This window comes from Gracilinanus agilis, chromosome 2 (assembly GCF_016433145.1).
Source record: "Gracilinanus agilis isolate LMUSP501 chromosome 2, AgileGrace, whole genome shotgun sequence".
Lineage (NCBI taxonomy): Eukaryota > Metazoa > Chordata > Mammalia > Didelphimorphia > Didelphidae > Gracilinanus > Gracilinanus agilis.
In genome coordinates this window covers 41,257,997-41,277,001 of record NC_058131.1, presented here as the reverse complement: position 1 = coordinate 41,277,001, position 19,005 = coordinate 41,257,997, and the positions used below count along the sequence as shown (strand labels likewise).

The 19,005-nt window shown below is 38.4% G+C and overlaps 1 protein-coding gene across 1 annotated transcript in view; it reads right to left on the bottom strand.

Annotated features, from left to right (window-relative positions):
• Nucleotides 1-18,351, bottom strand: part of HYDIN (HYDIN axonemal central pair apparatus protein) — a 417,120-nt gene extending 398,769 nt beyond the window's left edge. Inside the window, exons 1-4 of the mRNA XM_044659361.1 lie at nt 18,229-18,351; nt 15,396-15,521; nt 6,856-6,975; nt 2,957-3,091 (exon numbers count right to left, since the gene is read on the bottom strand). Of these exons, the coding sequence (XP_044515296.1) occupies nt 2,957-3,091; nt 6,856-6,975; nt 15,396-15,521; nt 18,229-18,351 (504 nt within the window). The remainder of the gene's footprint in view (nt 1-2,956; nt 3,092-6,855; nt 6,976-15,395; nt 15,522-18,228) is intronic.
• Nucleotides 18,352-19,005: the final 654 nt, after the last annotated feature.

Below are 19,005 nucleotides of genomic sequence, written 5' to 3'. Positions count from 1 at the left end.
AAAGATCAAATCAGGGATATGGGGTCGGAAGTACAGTGGGGATAATGATCAGACTTTGTCTAGAATCAAGTTGCTTTGGGAACACTGAAAGCTTGGAGGTTCCCAACCTGAACTATCCCTGAGATCCTGGAATAACACAATTATTAATATCCTGAAAAATCAAGAACAGAATCCAAGGGAATAAAAGCATAGCCCAGACATGCCATCCAGAAGTGTGTAGATCCTGGTCCTAACATTAAGTCCAAAATCAGGGAGTAGGCTAAAGGAATGGCTAAACAAATTAAGTATCCCAACATAAGGTGCTATAATGGTGACAGAGAAACTCAAGACATAAATTTAGAAGAAGAGAATAACTCCAAAATATCTAAAAGCAAAGCCCTAAAAACAAAAGACAGCTTGGCTACAAGTTCAACTAGAACTAGAAGAGGTGAAGCAAGAGTTTATTAAAGAGTTTTCAAATTATTATATAAATTAAATGAAAGCTAAAGGAAAAAATTAAAAACTGAGAGCTAGGAAAAAAGGAATTGGAAAGAGAAATAATAGCTTAGCACAAAAGACACAAAGCTTACCCAAATGATAGACTTGAAAATTAGAATGGACCAAATACAAGCCAATAACTTCATAAGACAAAAAGAAATATTAAACTTCAAAAGACTGAAAAAATTGAAAATTTAAAGTGTCTCATATCAAAAACAACTTATAGAAAACACCAAGGAGAGAGAATTTAAGAATCATTGGACTATGAATATAGCATATTGCACATATTTTCTGATTTTTTCTGATTTATTAATCAGTTATCCCGATTTTTTACTCTGATTTTTTCCTCTTTTTTCCAATCTTTAAAAATAGTTTTGTTTTATAAGATAGCTGTTTGGGAGGTGGGAAGGATACACTGAGGGAGAGTGCAGGAAATTATCTTTTTAAATGGCATCAATAAAAACTTATTTTTTAAAGCAACATTGAAAGCCATGACCAAAAAAAAAGAGCCCAGACATCAAATTTCAAGAAATCATTTTTAAAAACCTGCCTAGATCTTTTAGGACCAGAGGGCAAAGTAAAAATAGAACAAATTTTCTGGTCTCCACCTGAAAAAAAATCCAAAATAAAATCTCCCAAGGAACATTACAGCTAAAATCTAAAGCTTTCAAGTTAAAGAAAAAATAAGTATTTTTCCAGAAAGATTTCAAGAACTAAGGAACCACAGTCAAGATCACAAAAGATTTATCAATAAATACTATAAAGGAGTTGAGAGCTTGGAATATGATATTGGAGAAGGCAAAAAAATATGTTTAGCATCAAACAAAAAACCTACTGTGATAGGTTTTTATTCATTGGTTTACCTTATTTTTACCTTTGTATTACTTATTCTTATATTATACTATGACTTTATAGTTTAAATTTTTATCAGTATAGGTCATAAAGCCCAGGGACAAAAGGGACCACGTTGTTAACTTGCTCTGAAACTTTTCATCAGAGATGGCTGAAGTCCTTGGAGAACAGCAGGAAACATGCCCATCTGCTTTGGGGACCCAGGGCCATCTCAACCCAGTAGAGAAGGTGGAGCTCCATCTCAAAACTTGTTTGAGATCTACTCATGAAATGGCAATGAAAAAGACCTTGGAGTCCAAAGACGTGGAAATACTGGTTCCAACATTTCTAAACTGTGTGACTCTGAGAAAGCACTTTAATCAGTCTGAACCTCAATTTCATCCTCTGCATAATGAGGATGATAATACTTGTACTGCCAACCTGACAGAGATTTGGGGAAAACATTTTTTTTAAATCTTAAAGTAGTGTACAAGCATAAACTACATTACTACAAGCATTAGATCTTCCATTGGCACCAACTATAGTAATAGGCAAAGGATCTGTGCTTCTGTCAGCAAAAGAAACTTTTAGAATTCTCTTTCCACCAATGCAGACTCATGGATAACTTAATACTTGAGTCCCAGAGAGTTACCTAAGGTATAAAAAGGTTAAATGACTTGCCAAGTGTCTCACAGCTGGTGAATGTCAAAGATTAGATTTGAAGATGAGTCTACTTGATTCCAATTCCAGCATCCTACCCTCAACCCCATGCTGCCTTCATAATAGGCACATATAGGAGTTTAATAAATGTTCTTTAATAATAATAATGGTGGCAATGTGCTTGGGACAGGGTATCTTATAGAGTCAGAGAGCTTGGCACTGGAAGAGATGCTAAATGATTCTCTAGTCTCTCTCTCAATGCCTTTAAGTAAGACATCTTAAAGCTGAAGAAGTGAAGCCATGGAATGTGAAGTGATTTGCCCAAACTTGCAGAGTGCATAAAGCCAGGACTAAAACCTAGTGTCTATCTCCTACTGCAGTTTTCTTTCTATTATACCAGCCTGACAGTCAATATTTTCTTGGTCTAGAACATAAAAGTTCATGCTCACTACTTCTAGACCATGATTCTGTGTAATATGAATGAGGTTAGTCTTCCCAAAGTAAATAGCAAAACATATCTGGCAATTTACAGTCTATAAAATGATGCTCAAACAAAGAACTTACAACCCACTTAAATTTAGGCCTTGAAGATAAGTTGTCAAAGCTTCTTTCCTTAGGAAAATAGTCTTTTATAAAATTACATTGCTTTATTTTAAAGGCAGTTAGATGGGACAGTGGATAGCATGTTGAACTTGGACTCAGGAGGACTTGAGTTCAAATGCTACCTGAAAAACATATTAGCTATGTGACTTTAGTCAAGTCACCTAATTTGTGTGAGCTTTGGTTTCTTTACTTGCAAAATGGAGATGATAGCACCCAGGTCACAAGGTTGTTTTAAGGACCAAAAGCAGCAATATATTTAAAGCATTTTGAAAACATTAAAGAACCCTATAAAAGTTAACCATTTCAGTTCTTCCTTTCAGTTCTACTAAGTAGGAATGACCTGATCACAGAGATACCAGTTTCTTAAATAATTGGCACAAGTTACCTTGTTCTCTTCTGGAGTGAAAAGGACCCGGAATGTAGATGGCACCCCCGGTGCGACTTTATTACAAATATCATTGGGGCTGATGACTTTAAAATAAGGGGAACTTTCCTCAACAATTTTCACCAGTCTTGGAATCTGTAGGGGAAACATGAACAATTATAGACAAATAGAGCATCCCTAAAAAATATGAGAAGATGAATGGAAAATGAGGTTTGAAAAGGAATGAGCATATGCTAAATTTAGAAGATCCTCTTAGTCTTGGCTCAATCACTTACCAGGTGAGTTTCCAGTCTTGACATTATCACTTACCATTTGTGTGTCCCTCAAACAACTGGTTTGATGTCTCTGAGCATCCATTTTTCTCATTGGTAAAATGATGAAAGGGTGATAAAAATGAACTCTAAGACCTCTTCCAGCTCTAAAAGTCAATAGTTCTCTGAATATGGTGAATGAAGTTGTTCAGGTCAATCTTTAAAGCTTTAATCTTATTCCATTGGTTTCTAGTTGATACTAGGTATGACTCATTCACAAATTCTTGGGACAGGTGTTAGAAGAAATTATATCTCCAAAGGGTCAGGTCTCCAAATCATATCCATCATTGACTATTTTCTTTTACAGTAAGAGAATCTTAGGAATAGAAGGTATAATTGTTAGGCTTGTGTCACAATCCCAACACTAGCCCAGCTAAACTTAACTATATTTCTTTTGAAGTATGGGAATTACTATCCATGGGATGAAATTCTGGCAGACATTGTGCTAAGTACTGAAGTTGTGGAGACCAAAATGAAACAGTATCCTCCCTCAGCAAACTCATACTCTTACAAAACACCACTTTGGAACCAGCACAAGAAGACTGATGTCAAAGTAAAGGAGAAGTGCTCTTAACCAAATTACTTAGAGATTACTATCCTTTAAAAAGACAGTGGCCAACACCAATAGCATCAAAGTAGAGTTTCTCATAACTGGTCAAAGGAAGGATTTGACCTAGATTTTTTGCCTTTCGAAGTTTGAACTCTTTTAATTCATAGTATTTTGAAAATTATGGGAATGTGATCAGATAAAATACAAAAAATGAAAAGCTTCAAAGATCATGCAACACAGTCCATCTGAAGTCAAGTTGCCTGGAATTCTTCACCTTTACTGTACTTGCAGCTATAAGGGTGGGGCTGATCTATTGACTTAATCAAACCACACTATGCCATTTAGAATAAGTGATAAAATGCCTAAGCAATCACTCAGATGGCAGGCTTTAAACTAAATGCTATAAGTACCTGATGGTACTAAAATTATATTACAGTGGAAGGAGGATTTATAGAGGTCATGTAAACATGATCGCATTCTAAGGGTTATCTAAAAAACATCAAGCTAATTTAGAAGCAGAGGCATTCCAGAGGTTGGAGTAAGTATTACTTTCCAATAAAATATCAAAGAAGAGCCACCAAGGTGAGAGAGAAAAGAGGAAAGGATTTAGCTTTTCCCTTGGCCAGGTCTCTTTCCCTCTTTCTACCCCCAACCAGAGTAGGTCTTTGAATCAAAGGATTCAGAAAATGTTGGATTTTCCACTGGTTGGACTTCCCATCTGCCTACTGGTATTCTAGCACCATCCCCATATCAGCTAATAGTAGGGTCTACCCTGGGAGCCAAGGACAGACCATATGTGGACTCCTAACTCTACAAGGAGTCTAATAAAGAAAGCACACAATGCTAAGAAAAATTTCTTAGGTACCCCATGAAGAGGAGAAAAGGACTTCCAGCTAAAAAACACGGTGAATGAGTCCTTTGCCATGTGTGCTCTTTAAATTGGCACCCACATTCCCCAGGGTGTATGCATTTGTGGAAGAGAGTATCACAGACTTTGGAGGAGCACATTTTATACCTATTGTTCTTACTTACACCACCTTGGTAAATAACCTCTCTAAAATCTAATTAAGATTGACTGCCTAAAATGATTCTCAACCAAATCTTTGGGACAAGTCTATCAGTGAGGGCTCAAGCTCATCTTCAGCTCCTCACTGGCATGCATAGGACTCTGAAGAAAGGGGAGCTAGATCTAAGAACCATCAGTGAGAATGGGAGTTGGGATAAAGATCTTTAAGGGACTACATACCCATTTATTCCTAGAACCACAGACTAATATAGCTAGACTGGGTCATAGATCATGTAGTGCAACCTTTGCATTTCTCAGCAAAGAGAATGAAGGTCCAAATAGAGGAAGAATTGCCACAAGGTCATATAGCTATTAAGAGGTGGGGCTGGGACCTGAGACTCCTAATTCTCAATTAGAATCAATAAATTGAATTGGTGTTAACTCTTTTCACTAGGTTTTCAAATATCTTAGGATATTTGAGGCAGTACAAATTTGTTTGAGGTGAAAAAAAACAACAGACAGAAATATGGATGGATAGATAGATAGATAGATAGATAGATAGATAGATAATTGATAATGGATGGATAGAGATATAGACAAACGATTATTAAGTCACATGCTTACGTAACAAAAGCTGAAATAGTTGGCAAACTCAAAAGGGAGATATCTCATTGGAAGGATGAGAATTTAATTTGTACTTTATAGCATTAACTACCACTCATAAATGTGACCCTGTGCTCCTGGAGGTATCTTTTTCCTCTCTAAGTGGCTCTTTTAGTTTTAGACCATTATCTTCCCTTGCTAACACTGCAGCAAAGAATTAAATCTACCCTTTTCTGCAGAGTCTACCTTTTCCGCCACTAAATTACCCCATTGATCTCTGAGAGGCCTCACTGACTCCTTTAATGACTTATTGCACCAGATTTGTCTGCAAATCTTCTCAATGATCTTGGCTTTTTGTGTAGTCTTCATTTTGTTCTCTCTTCTCCTTATATATAAATTCCTTATCTCCTCCCACATTGCTCTTAGCATTTTATAAATGGTCCTCTCTGCCTCGACACCTAAACTTTGCATCTCTGCAATGTTTTTTTTTTCACTCATTACTTTTCACACTTCCTTGTTCTTCCCAATGACCTTGTTCTATTCTTTGTAGTTTTTCTGCCAGGTGTCATGCGGAGCCCAGGGACATTTAATATTTTCCTTTGAAATTCTGTCTAATTTGACTCTGAGGAAGACAAAGTAAGGCTTGAGAAGAAAGTGCCTTTCTGAAAAGCAAAGAAAAGGTAAAGGCTAAGCTAAACCCCAGGACATAGAAACCTGGCAGTACAGAGAAGCCTTCTTTGCCTGGCTAGAGATTGGGACCTCTTAACCACTTTTGTGCCTGACCTCCTTGGACAGTCTGGTAAAGTCTATGGTCCCTTTCTCAGAATCTTATTTTTAAAAGCATAAAATAAAATGTATACAATTACAAAGGAAACCAATATATTGAAATTCAATTACTATTTTAAAAAATAAGTTTATAGATACTAGGTTTAGAGTCCCCGTGCATAGACAAAAGTTTTAGAATCTTTAAAACAGCATAAGGAATATATCTAAAATATATAAATATTTAATATCTAAAACAGTAAGAGATGTAGGAATAACATATTCAATATAGAAAAAAGGACAGAAATGTTTTTTATTATAATAAACAACATTGGGCTTAATCTTAACAGAGTCTTACTAGTACTTACTCCATGATCTGTCAAACTTTCAGTAAAGGAAATACAAATATTCTCCAATTTGCATTTTACGTAAATTCTATTCACTATTGCTCCATAGTTATAAAGAAAAAAATCCAACTCCAAATGTCATAGTTAAGGTTTTAAATTGTAAGTTTAAACGACTTGCTAGATCCCCCTGCCTTCGTACTAATCAAAGCATATGTTTCTCAGAAGTTTTTCCTGGACCATCCAAAGATAAAGATTGGACCTGGTTTCATAGCTCATTAAATGTGCTAGAAAGATTGAGCTGACTAAGTGAGAGGACTTACTTTGTCGTTATTCCTAAGAATCAATGGTACTTCATAGACTTCGCAGGCAGCATAGTTCTGAAATACAATCTCTGATGGGAAGGGCTGGAATAATGTCTGATCCAAGTCAATCGATGAGTACTGAAAATTAAAGTAGTGTCAGATTATTAGATTCAACAATATTGAAGTCATAGGGCAAGGAAAGAAAAGTATTGGTATATTCCAACACTTAAATTACACCTAATACTTTCAGAAACTGTGGTTTGAAAATGGTGGGTCCTGCCTCCACTGGCACAGATCCATCTTAGTAGATAGACTTGGGCAGTTGCTCTAGCCCATGATCTACTTGGTGATAAGCCTCTCCAAACTTAGTGATGTTGGTGCTTGGTATCAAAAAACCCCACATCCAGAGAAAGAACTGTGGGAGCAGAAACACAGAAGAAAAACAGCTGCTTGATCACATGGGTTGATGGGGATATGATTGGAGATGTAGACTCTAAATGATCACCCTAGTGCAATTGTTAACAATATGGAAATAGGTCTTGATCAATGACACATATAAAACCCAGTGGAATTGCTCACTGGCAATCTGAGGGGGGTGGGAGGAGGGGAGGGAAAGAACATGAATCATGTAACCATGGAAAATTTTTCTTAATCAATAAAAAAAAAATTTTAACCCCACAATTTATCATCAGGTCAGTACTTGAAATCATTCCAACTTTTAGACCCTATCCTACCCCACAGGAACCCAGGATCATCTCCACACCATGAGTAGGCCTCTGGAGAGCCCTTTGGTTAAACTTACAGGAAACCTTCAAAGAAAACATTCTCTAAGTATTCATAGTGATGATTAGTAAGCAAGTTTGCTGCCTTAAAAATCCTTAAATTAACACTGAAGCAAGCACAAATTAATCTCTAACAAAGAGAAACCACCAGAAAACTCCTCCAAATTAAAGAAGGTTAGGACAGTGAATAAAATCTTCTCTCTCAATGTTGAGTTTCTTCTGTTTCTACCTCCAGGGCTGTAAGCAAGCTATGAATGATCAAGAGTTGTCACAGCAATGCTCCAAACAAGGCAAGAGAGAAAATGAGAGCTGCTCTCTGTCTGGCCCCAAAGAAGCTGACACAAGAGGCCTTCAAGGCACCGAAGAAGCAAAAGGTCCTTGCCTTGGCTCGCCAGGAAGCAACGGTTGCTAAGGCAACAGGAAAGGCCATGGAAACCAAAAGCATCTCACAGAGAATAAGAAGGTGGCTGGATAATCAGTCGGGTATACAGAACTATAAAAGAAAAGGCAGCTGAAGCAGGGGCTGGGGAGTGCTTAAAGCTCGGTCAGACACCAAAGACGCCAAGGTCATCCACTGCATTCTGATGGCCTGGCTTTTGTCTTGCCACTGGACTTAGATGACCAGGAGAGTGAGGCTGACAACTTTGCATCACTCTTCCTTGCTGAAATCCAATTCCCTTTTAAGACAAGACATCACTTGGGAATGTCACTGGTCCTCTTTGTTAAGAAGGACAAAAGATATAATAAGGAGAATACTATGGCACTGCCTATGGAATGCAGTGGGGAATTAGATGGCATGTCACCATGATCAATACTTTTATTGTCAAAGAGGGAGGAAAACAGACTGAAGTTAAAGAGATGGATGGAGAGATGGAAGGCTGTGGGTATGTCAGGAGCCTCTTAATGGATCAGTCACATTCTCTTAGGACTTTAGGACCAGGGAGATATACTCCTTGGAAGATTGTACTGGAAAGACACCTTCATGGGAGCAGAAAAATGCCCAAATTGGAACAAACATCCCCTCCTTAGACCTTTCCAGTAGCTTCTGCATAGTTGTCAAACTGGTCTTCCTAACACAAGTCTTCCTCAAATCACTTCCATGGGATAAAATACAATCTCCTCTAGTTGCATTTTAAACCTCTCCCACCCTGGCTTTAGCTTAGCTTCCCAGCCTTAGTCCAGACTTATTCCCCATCACGCACTCTATGTTCTAGGCAATCTGGCCTATTTGTTAGTCTCTTTAAATATCTTCCATCTCTTTGCCCTTGCCCAGACAGTATTCCCCACACCTATAAGAGGGTACCTTTCCTCATTACTGTCACCTCTCAGAATCCCTAGCTACTGAGCACCCCTTCCTTCATGAGGACTTTCCTATTCCCACTACTTGCAGCTGTCTGTGTTCTTCATCCCTCTACCAAAACTAGTTCATGCCGGTGTTGTATATACTTTGTATTTATTTGGTCTACACATTGGATATCCATGGTAGGATGAAAGCTCCAGGGGGACAGGAACTGCTTTATGACTCTATGTCGTCAGTGCCTGCATCTTAATAGATGTTCACTGAAATGAACTGAAAGAAAGACAGAGGTCAGAGACAGGTAGCAATGGGGGGGAAAGGTTCACTCCAAGAAAAAGATGGTTACTTTGGACCATACTGGATGGGGGTTCTTGTCTTGAATGCATCTCTTGGCATCACTAATCACTATTTTAAATAAATTATTTTTATAAAACTCATCTTCTGTCTTAGAATTGATTCTAATGTCCATGGCAAAAGAATGATAAAGTCTAAGGAACTGGGGTTAAGTGACTTGCTCAGAGTCTCACAGCTAGAAAGTGTCTGAGGCCAGAATTGAACCCAGGACCTCCTATTTCTAGACCTGAGAAACTATTTGTTTTTATGACTGATATCTCACCTCTGATAGTGCCTGTGTGGCCTTAAGCAATTCATAAACTCTTTGAGCCCCAATTTCCTCAGCCATAAAATAAACTTGTACTAGACTGAAATTGTGTCTGGTTCTAGATTGAGGCTCTATCATCCCCTGGAGATATAAATGATGGCTCCGAGAGGAAGAAGAGAGTTCTACTGTGGGATGAGGGTAAATGCACCAGAGATGGTATCAAAACCATATTTGTGTCCTGGGCCCCTTTGGCAACAGTCTGGGGAATGAAAACATGGATCACATCCCCCAGGTCTTCTCTTCTCCAGGCTAAACATGCCCAGTTTCTTTGACTGCTATTCATATGCCTGCAGTCCAGGTGAGGAGATGAGAAGTCGAGGATGCCTCACGAGGAGCTGTTGAGGAATTTTCATCTGTTCAAACTAGAACAAATTAGAAAACATTTTTGATGCCAATTTTCTAACAAGCTTCAGTCATTCACTTTTCACTGAACGGTTTCAAAATCCTTGATTGTATCAGTTATTCCAGGCAATAGCCATGAGGTAGATCCCCGGACTGAGATTGGCAAGGAAGCCAGAGAAAAGAGAGAAAAAAGTGATTTATCCAAAGAAGGTTCTGTGTTGATGGCTCTGATTCCCAGACATATTTCCCCACAAAGTCATATTCTTTTCCCCACTTTTCAAAATAAAACTTTACCTTCCATCTTAGAACCAATACTATGGACTGGTTCCCAGATAAAAGAGTGGTAAGGGCTGGGCAATGGGGCTAAGTGACTTGCTCAGGGTTGCAAAGGTAGGAAGTGTCTGAGGCCAAATTTGAACCCTGGATCTCCTATCTTTAGGCCTGGCTCTTTAGACAATGAGCCACCCAGCTGCCCCCATATTCCTCCCCACTTTTAACCAAAATGCTAACGGGACAATTGGGTCATGATGATCCTCAAAGAAATCCAAACATCCATCTCATCCTAACTCATGCCTTAAACACAGAGGGAATCTATACTGCCACCTCTTAATTTCCCAGAGGCCCTCACTGACCGAAGGTCATATTCTCTTTTAACAGTATCATTTAGAATTCATTTTTAAATCACTTTGACTTCAAAATGTGCCTGATAAAAGTGGCCAGGACTGGTCTGAAGCTGGGCCAGCCATAACTTTGTAATGATCATCCACGAGAACATGGTTATTAAATCTGAATGGATTAAGTAATTGTGAAAAACACTTTTAGTTTAAGAGATTTGGGCTAATTAACCCTTTTAGGAGTAGCTCTTACAGTGAGGTTTTAAAGTGATGATTCCCAAAGTGGGCACTACCACCCCTGGTGGATGCTGCAGCAATCCATGGAAGCGGTGATGGCCATAGGTGCATTTATCTTTCCTATTAATTGCTATTAAAATTTTTAAAAAATTAATTTCCAGGGGGCTAAATAATATTTTTTCTGGAAAGGGGGCAGTAGGCCAAAAAAGTTTGGGAACCACTGTTTTAAAGTTTTTTATATCTCTATGTAGATAACCATATTTTCAATCTAACTGGATTCCTTTGTCATCCTGTATATTATTTTATATGCATTTATAAACATGTTTCTGAGAAATGGGTCCATAACTTTCACCTAAGCATTGAAAGGGCCCAAGGGATTCATGATACACACACGTACACACACATCATTTTATAAAACCTCTTTTTTATATGTTTAAATAAATTGTCTTTTCTTTAGGGTAATGAATAATGTTAAACACTGTTAAAATAATCTGTTGTTGTTGCTCAATCATTCCAGTTGTGTCTAATTCTTCGTAACTCCATTTGGGGTTTTCTTGGCAAAGATATTGGAGTGGTTTGCCATTTCCTTCTCCGGCTCCCTTTACAGATGAGGAAACTGAGGCAAACAGGGTGAAGTGGCTTGCCCAGGGTCACATAGCTAATCAGTGTCTGAGGCCAAATTTGAATTTGGGAATAGAAGTCTTCCTGACTCCAAGCCCAGCATGTTACCACTTAGCTCAGATAATAGAACCTGAAAAATGTTAGATTAGAAACTCCTCAACAATGAGAATCCTGTCTCCTAACATTGCTCCTCAGCTCAGCCCATGATGGACAGTAAATGCCTGGCTCAACCGTGTGTCCATTTCCTCACTGACGATTCCAGTTTTTAAGTAAGCAGCAATGAAAAGGACATACTTAAAAGATGGTTTTGTTTTTCTTGCTCTGCCCTAAAAGTTTACTTCAAAGAAAATGGCTCTCCCTATTCACTTGGAAACATTATTTGGCCAATTTTGTTCTGCCAAAGGTTTCTCTTTCTCTCTGGAGCTGCTGGAAACAGCAGCCTTGAGGACAGGCACATATAACTTGGCATGGGCACAGCTTTGCCTCCTTTTGCCTTTGTTGCCAAGTGCCTATGCCTAGGTATTTTGTCACTGTGAAGAAATAGACCCAAAGGTTTCCTTCAAGAAATATTAAGCACCTTCTCCTTGTAAGTCACAGGGCTAGGGCCTGGCAAGACAAAGAAAAATGAAGTCGTCCTCATTCTTGGGAAACTCGCTTTGTACTGGGAGACTGTGACACACACATACCCAGAGGGATGATGATGAAGCATGATGCCCACTGACTGATGGGGAATGGTGGACTCAGAGAGAGACTGAAATACATTATCTGGATGTGGCCAATTCAGAAATTTGTTTGGATGGACTATGAACTTTGGTTACAAAGTTTCTTTTTTTAGGAAGGAAAGCAGTTAAGATGTTTGTTTTAAAAATTAGATAAAAACTAAAAATTATGTGTGCAAAGGCAAGTAATTTGTAACAATAGGAAAGCTGGGGAAGGGTTCATAGAGGAAACATTACCTGAACTGCTTCTCTCCTGACTGGTGAGTCTCTGGTTCAGACCCTATTTTCCCAAGGGTACCCGAGCAAATTCACTTCACTCCCAGGTCCACTATTCCTCTTCAGACTTATCCACCTCCACACCAGCTGCCTCACTCCCACAATCTATCCTCTCTCTCCTTTCCAAACTCCCTTTTCCCTGTTCTCATCCCTCTTAGAAGGGAACCTCCTTGAGTGCAAGCATTGTCTCTTTTTTTTAACTCATATTTGTATTTCCAAAAGCCTAGCACATAGTAAGCACTTCACAGATACTCTATCAATCTAACCAGTCATCTAGCTATCAGAATTGAACTAGAAGAATATAAGCCCCTTGAGGGCAGGCACTGTTTTCCTTCTTCCTTTCTTCCTTCCTTCCTTCCTTCCTTCCTTCCTTCCTTCCTTCCTTCCTTCCTTCCTTCCTTCCTTTCTTTCTTTCTTTCTTTCTTTTCATCAGCTTAATAAATGCATGTTGATTAAATAGAATGGAATGAATAAAGTGGAAAGATGAGACTTCTGAAAAAGATGATGTGTGGGAAAGAGTACATTCTAATTTGTTGAATCAAATGTCAACCATACAAAGGCATGGAGGTGGGGAGATGGCAGGCCAAATAGGATTTGAATGAACTTCAGAGTTCATGAAAACTCATGGGAACTAACTGGGAATCTCAGCTTGAGCCTGACTATAGAGGCTTTACATGTTAGATCAAGGCTCTTGTATCTTACCACAAAGGCATTTGGGATGGAGGGATGACAGTCAAACCTATCAGGGAGATTATTTTGGGAGTTATGTGGAGGATGGATTAGAGAGAGGTGAGAACAAAAACAAGAAAATTAATTAAGCAACTACTACAATAATCCAGGCAAGAGTTGATGAAGCCCTGGACTCACCCAGACCCTCTATAAATGTAGATAGAGGAAAGGGGGGAGAAGAAGAAATAAAAGAATACCCAAAGGAGAGGCTCTGAGTTACCTTTCAGGAAAGCTGAATCAAAAGATAGTAAAGAGGAAGAATCTATATAATTTGGTATTTAATTGAAGGTGGGGTTTGAAGGAGAGAGAAGAAGAAAGGGTGGTTCTAGAGCTGGGAGCTAGGAGGATGGAGGTGGGATAAATTGGTAGTTCAGTGAACCTGAGTTCAAATCTGATCTCAGACATATAATAGCTGTGTGACCATGGGTAGGTTGTATCACCCAGTTTGCCTTAGTTTCCTCATATGTACAATGAGCCAGAGAAGGAAATGGCAAACCACTCCAATATCTCTGGCAAAAAACTCTAAATACGATCATGAAGAATCAGACCCAACATAAAAATGACCAAAGAGAATACAAATGATTTGACAGTTGATTGGAGGTGGGATTTGCAGGAGAGAGATGAGTCAAAGGTAGCTCTAGACCTGGGAACAGGGAGAATAGTAGTACCTGCAAGAGAAACAGAGTCATCCAGAGGAAAGACAGGTTTACAGGAAAACATAATGAGTTTTATTCTGGACATGAGTTTAAGATAACTATGGGGCATGCAGGGAAAGCTGTCCACCAATCAATTCATATTTCAGGACTGAAAACCTGTAGAATGCCAGAAACCAGACATTTTAGAAAAAAAATTTGAGGCCAACAAAGGACAAAATCACTTTATGGTGAGAGCTAAGAATAAGTTAGCCGAAAAGATGACATCAGACTCTAATCAGACTAGACTGCATATGTGTTGAAACCAGACAATGGGAATAATGGGACACAGAAAACTCAAGACAATTGCTCAAAGGGCAAAACCCTTTTATACCCCAACTCCAGACCTCACTCCCTGACAAGCAAAGCCTCACTGAAAACATTTCTGAATACAGCTAACATTTTTCTAGTACCTACTATGTGCTAGGCATTTTACAAATATTATCTCATCTGATCCTCACAACCACCTGTGTGGTAAGGGCCATTATTATCTCCACTTTACAAATGAGGAAACTGAGGCTGGCAGAGGGTTAGTGACTTGCCCAGAGTCATATAGCTATTGGGAATGAGGCTAATTTGAACTGGAGATTTCATGACCCCAGGTCCAGAACTTTATCCACTGAACTGCTTGATGATGCCGCTATGAACAATGGTAGATTTGAATTCAACAGCATTCTGAAAGACTTTCAAATAGAGACTCCATAATCCCTGCCTATTATGCATTTCTATGTTTAGATACCTTTCCAAAGTCCATCCCTGATGTATTTTGCATGCTCTTTCATTCAAAAGGCCTTGGTCTTCATCAGGTTCTAAACTCATTTACTCCCCATTTTCTTTGCAATTTCAGGCAAGGGGGTACCTTTACGTCCCATCTAACTCCATTGTAGAGTTATGAGATATAATGAGATTATAGCTGTAAGTTGTTTTAGGGTCCTCTGACAAAAGATGCTATCTATAAAAGCACACAAATGAGCAATATATATTCTCATGAGACTGAAAAAAGTAAATTATTCAAAGCGTGACATTTAACTCCACAGGTATTTGAATTTCTGACATACACAAAAATGTGGAAATGCCAGATTTCACTCATAGGGATTTAAAGGTGGCTTTTCTAAGATTGATGGCAACAAACTTTTATTGGAATTTGGAAAAGTATTAAAAATCACTCTTCTTTAGTGATCAAAAGCTTCTATTTGGACATGGAATCCGGACTGGAGAGAGAGGAGCGATATATTGGTATCGTTTCTTTTCCCTTGGTCTAGAGGGAACACCCTTTACCCTAAGGAATCTAAGTAAGGAGACTGCTTCACCGGATGTGAACTACTCTAATTCTCCTGAAACTACAGATAAGGGTGTTATTTAATGTCTAGAGAACTCTATTCCACCAAGTGGTATTCTGAGTACAAAGAGTGCATTTAAATCAAGGAACTTAAACTTTTCTTACTGAGTCACTTTAATGTTTTAATAGGAGAAATCAAAAACAAGATAGGAAAAGAAGGAGGATGGGGAGAAGGAAAACGAAGAGGAGGAAGATAAGGACAAGGAGGAGGAGGAGGAGGAGAAGTCCAACCAAGAAGCTGTAAGCTACCTTTTGATGAGTGGTTTCTCCCATATCTAAAAGCTCTGTAATCTGTGGCCGGCACATCACTCGAGTGGAAGATAGCCGCTCTTCCGTGGTGAGGGACATCTCCTTCAGAAATTCAGAGGGGCTGGGCTGGAATTAAAAATAACAGGAGCTAAAGGGACCCAAATGAGTACACCAAAAAAAGGTTTTTCTTGTTCAAGTGCCCACTATGAATAATTCGTTTGCAACCATCAGGATCATCTTAGGACTCCACTGCATTCTTCTAATGAAATATTTAAAATGAATAAATTATACAAAAGAAAACACACATGAGCTCCTTACAGGGTAATATGAAATGGCATGTGTGATCTTTTTCTTTTATTTTCCCTCTTAGAATCTAATTGAATCACGCCAATATGTATGAAGGGAAAGCCTGGAAATCACAGTGAGAGCCACATGCTCAGGACTCCCCTCAACTTCTAAACTCAGCAGCTGTTCCATAAAGACCTGCAAAATGTTTATGGAAAGACACACAAAGAGAAAAAAAGCATAAAAAGGGATCGGCATCATTATTTTGTTATGCAAATAAGAATTTGATTTTTAAAAATCTCTACAAAGAAGCTTAGGTACCATCTGACCACGGGTGAAGAGATGTTGGCTCAGGCCATTTATCTGAACTAGGCTTAGTATACCATTCATAACAAGCAGCCACATTCTCTGCTGCCAATGCCATCTCTAAGAGAGAGAGAGGAGCTTCCATTGCACTGTATGCATTTTGTGTAAACCTAATTATTTTCATATAATTTCTCCCATCAGGATATGAGCTCTCTTTAAGACAGGGACTATTTTTGCCTTTCTTTGTACCCCCCAGGGCCTGGCGCATGGTAAACATTTAATAAGCATTTGTTGGCCAGCTAACAACAATAAAGTGGAACCTATCATTTGAATAAATCTAACCAAAGGAACTCAGCTTCTCTTGTAGAAACAATAAAACGTTAGTGCTTAGATTTATAATCACTTTAATTTCATAATTGCTATTTCTGGGCTGCCCATCCATCCACTCTTGTCTAAAGGGTCAAGTCTATATAGCTTAACATCTTTCCACCTTTAGCAATGTTTTCCACAGAATAGGAGCTTCATAAAGTTTATTAAACGGAACAGAGTTGAATCTGAAACTGCTACAGTCAGTAGAACCACTGAGTCCCTGAGTTGGCAGAGAGATCTCTGGTGTTTTTCAGTGTAATCTCTATCAGAAAAATGACTCCTCTCTATGATGTCCAACAAGTGGTCATCCAGCCTTTACTCAAGGACTTCCAGTGCACCCAAGGCAGTCCAATCCATTTCTAGGCAATGTTAATAATGAGGAAGTTTTTCTTTTTTTAAGCCAAAATCTCCCTCTCTATAACTTTCTTCCATTGGTTCTTACTCTCCCTTCTGGAGCCAAGCTGGACAAATCACAAAACAAATCGCAGTCTACACATTCCTTAGAGTTGGGCATAGGTTTAGCCTAAGCTTTTCTCCACATCCCTTTGCTGCCATGGCTACCTCATGGTAGAACTCTTTTGTTTTGGCAGTGGATAACCCTGCTTTCCTCCCCATCAACTGACTCATGGTTCATGAGTGGACACACCTCTAGATCCAGTCAGTCTTGCTGATGAACTTTTGCCCATCATTCTCATACCTTGAGACAAATTTTCTCTTTCACTCTACTTCCCTTTCCCAGTCCTCTTCCTGATAGAGAACATTCAGACTTTCCAGCCTAGTGAGATAGAACCCTGGTATCCATGGCAGATGGTAAGTTTCTTGAGGGAAATAACTGGGCTGAATATCTTTGTGTTCCCTTCATGCTTAGCACAGTACATTGCACACAGTAAGCATTAACAATATTCACTGAATGAATAAAGTAACAAGAATTATCTGACATGGTTTGTTTTTTTTTGTACTAAAGAATACATGATTTATCAGATCTACTTTGCTTTGGGCTAAAATCAATGTCTTCTTTAAGAGTTTATTTCCCCTTGAAATTTTATGTTAGTGCCTAAGTCTACCATACATGCATCATAATATATTGCCTTTATAAATTTTTCTATAGATCATATGTATAGAGAAAATATATATAGAAAACATATATAGAAAATATAGATATATACATGCATATAGAAAATGGAGACGTTTTTCAATATTACAGTGGAATCTGGGTTTGGTTAATATCATATCAAAAGAAATAATCCATGTTTTGGCTTCTCCTGGTGGTGCTAAGCTCCCAGGTTATTCCGAGCACATCCCAGAAAGATAAAGATCAGATAGGGCCGGTTCTTTACTTCTTATTGGAGCATACCATAAAACAAGTTAAAAATAAAATGGTCAATGTCAACAAAACTGTAGATTTTCTATAAAACTAGGCTCGTTTTTCGACTTATAAAAATGAAAATATAATTTAAAATCAAAGAAGGCATATATTTTCCAGGGGGTGTGCTCTTTCATGACTTCTATTTTCTCCTGAAAAGAAAAACATTCCATATTATTTTATTATTATCCATTTCAAATTACCTGCCCCTCAATGTGACTTAAGAGTTAGCAAACCCCAGCTGGCTGCTTGTGCATTTTCATTTTAGCATATAATCAAGTCGTTCCAAACATCTTTAGTCTTTTTTACCCTTAGGATTTCAGGAGCTCCTGAGAGCTGAAGAGATTCATAGACTTTTCCAAAGTCACTTCTTCCTCTCAACCAGCTGCCACATTATCAAATAAATATGTCATTCAACTAATTCTCAATTTACAAAGTCATATAGCAACAAAACTACATCAGAGTCTCTTGAAAAATCTATGCTCCAAAGAATGAGTGGACTATATATACCATTTTGTTGGCTTCCTCTTCTGAGACCAGTCTAGGTGGTAGGAACCTGCCACCTTGGAATCCTTTCAGCATTTGAACCAACTTGTTTTGACCCATGTGTCCTTGAAGCTTGCTGCTTGCCATTTTGATTTATTTTCTTGGCCTATCTAGGGAAAGAATACAGATTACTTAGAAAACATACAGTCAGCTCTTGACTATCGACAAGATAATTCATATGTCATTTTGTTAAATTATGAGAACAAATTCCAAAGCCAAATATAACTAATTTGGATGCCATCTAAAACTTTGCCCCTCTCTGTTAGTACAGATAAACAATAGCTGATTATAGAGGGGGGAATTTTGAAAAGACTAAAAATTAGGAACAATGAAGAAAAAATAAAAGTTTATGAGAAGGCAAAGAAAATAAAGGTATTGGAATATTCTGGTCTTTGACTTTTGATTGATAGCCACTGAGCAATAGCCACAGACCAATAAGTTCTCACATAACTAACTCCAGCAAAAAAAAAATAATCCCAAAGTTCACACCAGACTGTGTGATGAAGAAGCCAAATGAGAAATTACAATAAGAAACTACTTCTCCCTGGAACTGCATGGGGGCAGCCAAAAGTCTGAGGACAGTAAAAAAAGGCACTAGCAGCAGAACAAGGGAACCTCCCAAAGTGACCAGAGACACTCTCTATCTAGAGATAATAAGAATTGAAGACTCCCCATGGAAAATCACAGGATGGTCAAACAGATGTAGGGCAGTGCCATAACCTTGGAAATATCAAGCTTAGC